We start from the raw sequence: 9,617 nt of genomic DNA on the forward strand, positions 1-9,617 counted from the left end.
TCACTTACTAGCTCACTTACTAGCTCACTTACTAGGTCACTTACTAGCTTACTAGCTCTAGGTAGTTTATTAGGGTAGGGAAGCTAAATATTCATATAAAATAAAAAAATACCTCAGATTCTAAAATTTGCTCTTGCATTTTATTTTTAAGCCATGAAGATCAAATAGGTCGTTTAATGCTGGCAACAGGCATAACACCTACTACCCTTATTAGATTTGTAGGAAATTTTCAGCAATCGGTTTCTATATGTTCCCATATCAATTTAGCTTGTATTTGAAGGAAATGTGGGAATGAATGTAAAAAATGGTCCAATATCAAATTCCATCTTTCATTTCTATATGTACAGAAGTATTTTTCTTAATATTTATATATTTCAAAAAGCCTCCGCCTGTAGATTTCATACTTAAATGACTAATCAGTTTCATTAAAAAAATAAAATAACAAAATCTATTCTTAATTTTAGATAATTATACAATCAAAAAGCTCTAATTGTGCAACTAACATTTTTCAGCGAGGAGAGCTAACCCAACAGATGAAATTTCTGAAATTCCATTCTCTGATAATAATTGCATTATTAGTACATGACTATTTTTTTTTATATTTTCAAAGAAATGAACTATTTTAAAAATTATAAATGAAGTTTCATTTTCACTAATCATTATAATATCCCTATTTATTACAAATAACATCATATTTATGTATTAATACTTTTGATCCTAACTTTCATCTCCTGATTGTTTACCATTCGTCTCTGCTTTTATACCATTATAAATTTAGTTGGCTGAAATGTAGTCCTAAAAGAAAATTTAATTGCTTACCTATTGGCCTATTTATTACAGTACTATCAAGGTTTCAAAATTATGAATTTTTACTAAATTTATAAATAACTAACACTCACACTATAAGAAAGTAAAATTTAGAAAACTGCCTGCAGTAGGGCATGTATTGGAATGTACTAAGAATTTTTTTTTCCAGCTCCTAAGCCATGTGAGACTTCCCCTGATGTCACGTGATTTCCTGATGACGACAGTCGACACCGAAGTGCTAGTGAGGGATAGCGCAGAGTGCAAGGAGCTCCTCCTCGAGGCCATGAAATACCACTTACTGCCGGAGCAGAGGTCACTTCTAATCAGCGAGCGAACCTGTCACAGGAGGCCCGAGGGAATAGAGCATTATGTCTTTGCAATAGGTCTGTACTCCTGTCTTCACAATAGGTCTGTACTCCTGTCTTCCCAATAAGTCTGTACTCCTGTTTTCCCAATGAGTTTGTATTCCTGTCTTCCCGATAAGTCTGTACTCCTGTTTCCCAATAGGTCTGTACCCCTGTTTCCCTTAAGGTTTGTACTCCTGTCTTCCCAATAAGTCTGTACTCCTGTTTCCCAATAGGTATATACCCTTGGTTCCCTAAAGGTCTGTACTCATGTCTTCATTAGGAGTATAAAATATTTATTTTATTTTTGAAAACTAGTCTGTTTATTTTTATTTGGAATATTAGCTTGTTGGCAAGCCATGTGACATGAAAGCCTGCCAAGCAAATTAAAAACAATTAAACCATGGACCACATCAAACCGTTCCAATCGCAGGGAGGAGGTAGCTATAGCCAGATTGAGAATAGGTCATACAAATTTAACTCATGCATACCTGATCAATAAGCAACCACTGCCAAAATGTCAACACTGCAACAGTGTACTTACAGTCAGTCACATATTTGAAGAATGTCATTTCTTTTACATGAACTTACGTAGATTGGGAGTGGGACCAAGTGTATCGGATGCCCTGAATGATGACCAATAAAACATAGAAATGGTTTTAATTTTCTTAAAAAGGAATAATCTTTTGAATAAGATCTAAACCCAAATGTTTGTCATATATATTAAAACAATTCTAAACTAAGTAATTATTTAAATTTATTTAGCAATTATCTAAAGAATTTCAAATCTTGGAATAGAATTATAAAGTGCGAAACGTGGGCATTGATAACCTCAGGATTTTACGCCCAAAAGCCCCAACCAACAACAACCTGAATTTTTTGTGAATTGTGTCCATAAGCCTTATCAATTACCAATTCATGTGAGCTATCTTCCTTATAAATTTTTTATATATAAAAGTCGACACCTCGTTTTTTTTGGTATCGTCCCATTCTCAGGATTTTTACTGTGAGTTAATTATTGTAATATATCAATCTACTTGCATAATACAATGTTAAAATTTTCACATACCTATTTATTAGCTTTATTTTTTTTTTTATGATCCCCTTCAAGGACATTTCTCCCATACAGGGAGAGGGGGGAGATTATCTGCAGGGTACCAACCTATTCTAACCACAATGAGGAGTCAAGTTTTCATTTGGAACCACGAAATTTTGTGGCCGGATTTGAACCGGCACCATTGCAGTTGTGAGGTTGTAAAGATCTATGCCTCAGTTACAGGCGGCCCTAAATTAACTTCATATTATTTATTAATTTTTTCTTATCACTAAATTTATCTTGAATTTTTCTTTTTTTTTATAAACCCATCCTTGTTATCACAAAACTAAACTCTCAATTCACCAATATCAACCACAAGAATTCTGAAAGAAAATAAAACTTATAAATTAAATACAATTATTAGAAGTAGTCGACTTAATTACTTTCGAATGTTACACTGAGCTATAACACAATTAACTAGTTCTCTGAATTGTATATCTGTATTTGGTTATTGTTCCCTGAATTTTTTTTATTTTATCTTTTCTTTTCTGCAGCTTAAAAGATATTGCTATACTTTCCAGGTGGAGGGAGCTTATTTGCTATTCATAGTGAATGTGAAGTGTACAATCCAAGATCTGATCGATGGTTCCCTATTTCTCCGATGATATGCAAAAGGAGCAGGAGTGGTGTTACTGGCTTGGGTAGGATGCTTTATGTAGTCGGTGGGTAAGTATCTAGATTTATTCTATTTTTGAAACTGTATTTCAAGTATAATAAAGTATAAATACTTATTTCCTGAAGATATGATGGTGCGACTGACTTGGCAAGCGCTGAGAGCTACAACCCTCAAACAAATTCGTGGACAAGTATAACATCGATGGGAACTAAAAGAAGCTGCTTAGGTATGTGAATCTTTTATAAATGTGATAGTACATCAATGATTCAGTTATTATTTAAATTAGAAAAGATAAAAAATGTCTGTATTGAAGGGATTTGTAGCTTTGACGGACTGGTTTATGCTTGCGGAGGCTATGATGGGGCATCGTGCCTTAGCAGCCTAGAGCGCTACGATCCCTTGACTGGGGTCTGGAGCTCCTGTCCTGCAATGAACACTAGGAGGAGATACTGCAGAGTTGCAGTTGTAGGCAAGCCCTTTCATCAATTATTTTATACTTGAATATTATTAAATTATTAACTATATTTTTATTTTTTAATACATTAATTGATCCAAATATGTAATAAGGAATCAACCAAAATTTTGTGAAATTGTATTTTACAACCTTTTTTTTTTTGGAACATTACTCCAAGGCATTGTCAAGATCTATATCACAATTTAAAATATATCAAGCTTGGGTTTTCGTTACAAAATGAAAATCTTGCAAAAATTATCGTTTTAGCCTATACGACAAAATTTATAAACAGGTAGAGTATATGCTGATTTGAAATTTAGTTTAGATTCACCAATAAAACCCAGAGTCTTATTGGCTTTTTTAACAATGACTGAAGTATAATTTTTAAAGTTTAAATTATAATTTAAAAATATGCCAATTTCATGCTTGGGTAGTAAGTCCTTGTTCTATTTGTTTCAATTTCTAGAAAACTGCATTTATGCTCTTGGTGGATATGATTCAACAAATTATCAAGCAAGTGTTGAACGCCTCGATCCTCGTGAAGGCAAGTGGACAGGAATGCCAAGCATGAGCTCGCGGAGATCTAGCTGCGGTGTGGCTTCAGTGGATGGACTTTTATATTGCATTGGAGGCAATGACGGAACAATGTGTATGGCCAGTGGTGAGCGTTTTGACACCAGAAGGAATTCTTGGGAACCGATAGCGCCCATGCATTCACGAAGGTATTCCTTTTAACAATTAATTAATATTAAAAGTTTATTAATTGATCAAATATAGTTAATATTGAAGGATAAGAAGGCGGTTAGAAAAGTACTATGTACTGTGAATAGTTGAGGACTATTTATTAGGAACCATTTGCATGCAAACAATATTCAACTGGCATTGGTGATGGTTTTTCTCACCCCTTATTACCATTTCCTTTTTCAGTTCTCTGTTTCCTTTGACAAGAGGTTTGAATTTTCTTTTTTATCTTGACCTTTATTTATTTTCCTTTTTATCTCGACCTTTATTTATTTTCCTTTTTATCTCGACCTTTTTTATTTTCCTTTTTATCTCGACCTTTATTTATTTTCCTTTTTATCTCAACCTTTACTCATTATCATGATTCATTTGTCAACCTGTCATGCTTATGCTTATATTATATTTTCTTCCTAATTACTTCCTTCTTTTAGTTTTACCACTTTTGTTTCTACTTTTATTAATTATTTTATTATTTCTTAGCTGTGTTCCATGGTTTCTCCCATATTAATTTGGTTTATACATGTCTGTTTCATCCACACAATGAGTAAATCGTTAAGTTCACCTGAAAATATATATGTTTATTTATGTTATCTTATAGGTTTGCGATAGTTTACAATTTTTTTATCTTATCTAAGTATTTCTAAGTCCAGTAATATTGGTCGAAACTTTGATTCTTAATAAATAGTTTTTTTATTATTCTGAGTTCCTTCCCGACCACCCACCATCTTATCCTCCAAAAATTAATTTATGTTTTATAATATATAAATGAGATTTCATGAAATTGTAGATCCACCCATGAAGTCGTCAACTGTGGAGGAGTTCTTGTTGCTCTCGGTGGCAATGATGGGTCCTCCTCCCTCAACTCAGTGGAACTCTATGATATTAACCTAAATAAGTGGACTATCGTTGCTTCAATGATGACGAGAAGGAGTTCTGTCGGAGCTTCTATACTGGAATGTTTCAACTTGGAACTAGCTGTCGCCTCCAGCCAAGTCATGCCAAGGAACATGGTGTTATCCTGAAGTGAGGACTCCCTCAAGGATGTGATCCATCGAAAGACCTTGACTCTAAACAGTGTGAAACGATAAAATAACTTGTTCATTTAATAATAATGAAATATGGGCTTTCGAAAGCTCGCATTCTTTGGCTTACCCCCAAACATGGTCAGTCCATTCTAAGTAGTCCGAAAAGTAATAAACAGTTGCTCTACCACCTCAGAAAAAAATGTTTTTTCGGTCCATTCATTGATGTTTTAATAATTCAAAAATAATTTTGATTGCATTGTATTCACAAATGGGAGCCATTTTAGTTCCAATAATTTTTATAGTTCACTCATTAATTTTTATCTTTTTCCTGGAGCACTTGAAATGGAATGACCCAATAGCTTTCATTTTACCTTGGCTTTTAGCAGCGTAAGTCAAAATATTTCTTCTCAGAAAATATAAAGCCTATTTATAGTAAAATTTTGCACAATTTTACGATCAAATAGAACATAAAATTCTTTTGTAAATTAATTTTTTACCAATCTAGAAATACAGATGAAATTATTATATTATAGCTTTTTAATTCTAATAATTTTAGGAACATTAATTAGGTCAATGGAGATAAAATTGACGATTGTAGTTACCATGTATAGATATTATTTTGAGGTAACTCAAACTTGAACATCGTTTGTAAATATTCATGATTAGTAATATATCCATTTTAAAAACATTAATATACAAAACGGTTTCTCAATTTCATAAATGTTTTGTAATCGATTTAGAATGTACAATATATAATTTAATTAATACATCACAGATGGTGGTTCTGTTTTCATTTAGTTTCAGTTCTGTTATTTAATGCTTCATTCTATGAGAGGAAAATGATTTCATTTGTTGTAGAATGAAGGCAACTATATCAAGAAAAATGGCTAAGCTTTAATACATTGCTTAGTAAATCTATATTTAAGAAGATAAAGTCTGAAGAATTCCTAAAACTCTAAAAGGAGTGGGAATAGAAAACATTTTTCAGTAGTACAAGAATCAATGAGAATCATTCAGTCATCTTCTCAAAAAAGTAGCTCTGTTTATTTAAACAGCACATTGTTAATTATAATAAGCTCGTTGGTTCAACATCAAATTGATAACATAACATAAATGCTGACTGCTGGATAATTATAATAAGCTCATTGGTCCAGCATCAAATTGAACATAAATGCTGACTGCTGGAGAATTTCAAACTTACTCCAATACTAAGGAAACAAACTTAATTTCTTCAAATATTTTACTTTGGATAAATTATTCCTTTCAAGAACTGATAAAATTTGTATTTATTGATACTTCAGAAAAGCATCATCTTTGATTAACATTTTGGACTAAACAAAAATGTGAAACAATTTACATATTAATTTGGATAAAACTTCAAAGATGGTCATCGAAACTGGAAAGTATAATAATGATACGAAACTGATAGCTATAAAATATTTTATTATTTATATAAAAAAAATCCATTGTGATGAACATTTTGTTCCAAAAGTTAGTTATAAATATGTATTGTAATTTTTTGTAATATGTATAATAATTATAAAGATGTAATATAGTTAATAATAATTTGTAATATTAGTCATTAGTAATGAAGCTTTACTATGTATGTTTGTAAAAAGTTGTTTACAACTTGGCTTTTGATATATTTGTGAAAGTGTCCATATGTGTTATAAGTCGAATCTAACCATAAGTCTGCATCTCTAAGTTTTTTTTGTATTTAGAACATTTATGTAATCTTATAAATGTTATCTGTTATTCAGTTCTGTAATGTTATAGATGTTATCTTATTGAGATAAGTGATATTATTGATCTATTGAGAGGGAGATGATTGGCGGCGCAGTCAGTGAAAAATTTACTTATTAGTGCCAACATTTCGGCTAGAATTTCATGCCTTCATCAGATCGACCATCAATATGGTTGTTATCTTGTTTTTTGTTCTTAGCCCTGATGAAGGTTTGAAATTCTGACCAAAACATTGGGACTAATAAATAAGGTTTAACTTATTGTATTGTTCACTGACCACACCCCCAACCATCTTCTCCTCATATGTATTATCCATAGTCAACAGTTAACTCATCATCGATATTATTGATCATATCTTATTGCAAAAATATTATTGATCTTATCTTATTGCAAAAATATTATTGATCTTATCTTATTGCAAAAATATTATTGATCTTATCTTATTGCAAAAATATTATTGATCTTATCTTATTGCAAAAATATTATTGATCTTATCTTATTGCAAAAATATTTCCACTAATGACACAATTTTGAGTACCTTACTTGAAGAGATTGTTTACCAACAGCTTTTAAATTTATCAATTAAATTAGGAAAGTTCAATTGTTTATAATTGAAGAGTTAAATGAAAGAAGACATCTGTTGTTAAGGACACAATGTCTATTTCTTATCATTTCACATTTTTGCTTTAACCAGTGATATAGAAGGCTGCTTCTGAGGCTGTTTGTTGGCAGAGTTACTTTTTTATTTTTAAAGGAATTTTCCACTAATGTGATTTTCCTTGAGCTAAATGTCTTTCAAAATGTTTTCCCAGCCTTCTCTATTGAAGATTTTGCTCTTCCTTACCAAACTTTCTTCCACTTGATCATTCCATTTTACTGTAGGTCTTCCTATTCCATTGTCAATCTTTCTGCCAACATTTTTTTAACATATTCAAACTAACTTAATCTTTTTTATTCTACGGTTGAAAGTATGTTCTTTTCCACCTTTCACATATGTGTTTCTCGCTGCTCTTCTGCAAAAGTCCATTTGGAAGGCTAACAGCCTTTTCAGATCCTAGCATTAATGGCCCGTACCTGCGAGAATGTTATATACTCCATTAAGAGACTCAGCCTCTTGTTATTGGGCTATATACTCGAGCTCCAGGGGACAAAACTTAACATTTAAATGGATTTTCTTCCTTCTCCTATCCCCTGCCCAATATATTTGGCATAATTTCCTTCACTGTTGAATATTGAGCCCAGATATTTGAACTTCTCCACTGTCATCATGCCTTTATCAATTATACATCATGATGAGGTGCTTAAGTCCTCTGTCCTGTTTTTTTAGTAATTGATATTAACCCCCACTTTTCATAAGATTCCATAACTTTGTTGCATGCTGTTGATTCCATTTCTATCTTGGACCAAATATTATTTGGGCATTCCTATTGTGTTATCAACTAAATATGAGCTACGTGGTGTGTTATACCTGGTTTGATGGAAGGCAATCACTGCAGAAGCCACTTTGACACCTCCAACTAATAACAGATTTATATGCTTAAAAAAAAATCAGTACCCTGTTATTGTGAAGAAAATCTCTGTTCAAACTGCTCTCCTGAGCACTTAATAATAGAATAGAAATTAGAACTTAATAAATTTTAGTTGCTATTTTAGACTGGAAAAGTCAACCAAGTTCAGACAACTACAAAAAATCTAAGGCTTTGAAAAATCAAATGAGGTTCCTTGTTGAAAGGAATATTTAAAATATTCCAAGCAAGTCCATTTTTTAAAATAAAATATCGTATAACATCTTCTTCCATTTAGCTCTTCAATTCTTGAACTTTTATAAAATATCACATATTTTCCATTTGGCTCTTCAATTCATGAACTTTTTTTATGTGTTTATGTTCTCTCCAAGCGTTTAACTCTTTAAATTATTTTAAGCAAAATATCCAAGAAGAAATCAACCAACATTGATTGTTCAATATTTATTTTGTTTTTTCGTAAGCTATATCGATAATTTTTATGTCCTAACAAAACACAATGTGATATCTAATTGTGATAACCGTACCTTGGATTTGTTCAGTGAAAAATTATCGGTACAGCTTATAAAACACAATTTCAAAAAAGATTTTGTTGATCCTTATTGTATATGTAGGTTCATTGAAGTTTGATATAAAATATAAAGATTAGATAGGTATGGAATATGGCTTTCAGTGTCTTATGTTAATCATGAATTGGTTTGATATATTTGTACATTTTTAAGTATTTCTAGTGATATAAAAGCCAAAAATTGTTAAGATTTTGCTATAAGCTTTTGAAGTCCTTCCAATTGTTTCCTCGAATATATGTTTTTAAATAGATATTTTGTTTCCCACTTGGAACTAAGCGAGAAAAATTAAGAGTTTTTTTTTTCAAATTAATATTTTATTTTACGTTTAAGGATGCCGCTCAATGATACACTGCCTTTTTTTTTTTTTAAATGAGTGATTTTAAGATTGTGTTTTGATTTGAGCAAACTCTTTAATAGACTCTTTTATGAAAGTTTATGTCATTTTTCAGAAAGATGATAAAGCTTGATTCTGTACAAATGCAGTATATTTTATTAAAATGGTTCATTCAAATTAATCGGAAATGCCATCAGCCTTTAGAATTTCCTGTTACCAGTTAGACAATACAAGCAAGACTTGTATTTGTGTATTGGATTCAGAAATGGAACAAAAAATAGTTAGCAATTTATTGCCTTTTGACTGTATGTGTGTATACTTTCTATTTTAGTCTTCTGTATCTTCTTGTGCTGACGAGATCAATA

The 9,617-nt window shown here is 31.4% G+C and overlaps 1 protein-coding gene across 8 annotated transcripts in view; it reads left to right on the forward strand.

Moving 5' to 3' along the window:
- Nucleotides 1-9,170, forward strand: part of LOC106677536 (kelch-like protein 17) — an 81,183-nt gene extending 72,013 nt beyond the window's left edge. For 7 of the 8 annotated variants that reach the window (XM_067051149.1, XM_014415549.2, XM_014415546.2 and 4 more), the window contains 6 exons: nt 977-1,190; nt 2,769-2,913; nt 2,989-3,089; nt 3,177-3,332; nt 3,784-4,039; nt 4,846-9,170. In XM_067051149.1, the coding sequence (XP_066907250.1) occupies nt 977-1,190; nt 2,769-2,913; nt 2,989-3,089; nt 3,177-3,332; nt 3,784-4,039; nt 4,846-5,080 (1,107 nt within the window). In that variant the 3' untranslated portion in view covers nt 5,081-9,170. Of the gene's footprint in view, nt 1-976; nt 1,191-2,768; nt 2,914-2,988; nt 3,090-3,176; nt 3,333-3,783; nt 4,040-4,845 lie in introns of those variants that run through there. The other variant, XM_014415551.3, reaches the window with a different exon arrangement.
- Nucleotides 9,171-9,617: the final 447 nt, after the last annotated feature.

The sequence above is a fragment of the Halyomorpha halys genome, unplaced genomic scaffold (assembly GCF_000696795.3).
Source record: "Halyomorpha halys isolate HHAL.00 unplaced genomic scaffold, Hhal_1.1 Scaffold102.1, whole genome shotgun sequence".
Taxonomy (NCBI): domain Eukaryota; kingdom Metazoa; phylum Arthropoda; class Insecta; order Hemiptera; family Pentatomidae; genus Halyomorpha; species Halyomorpha halys.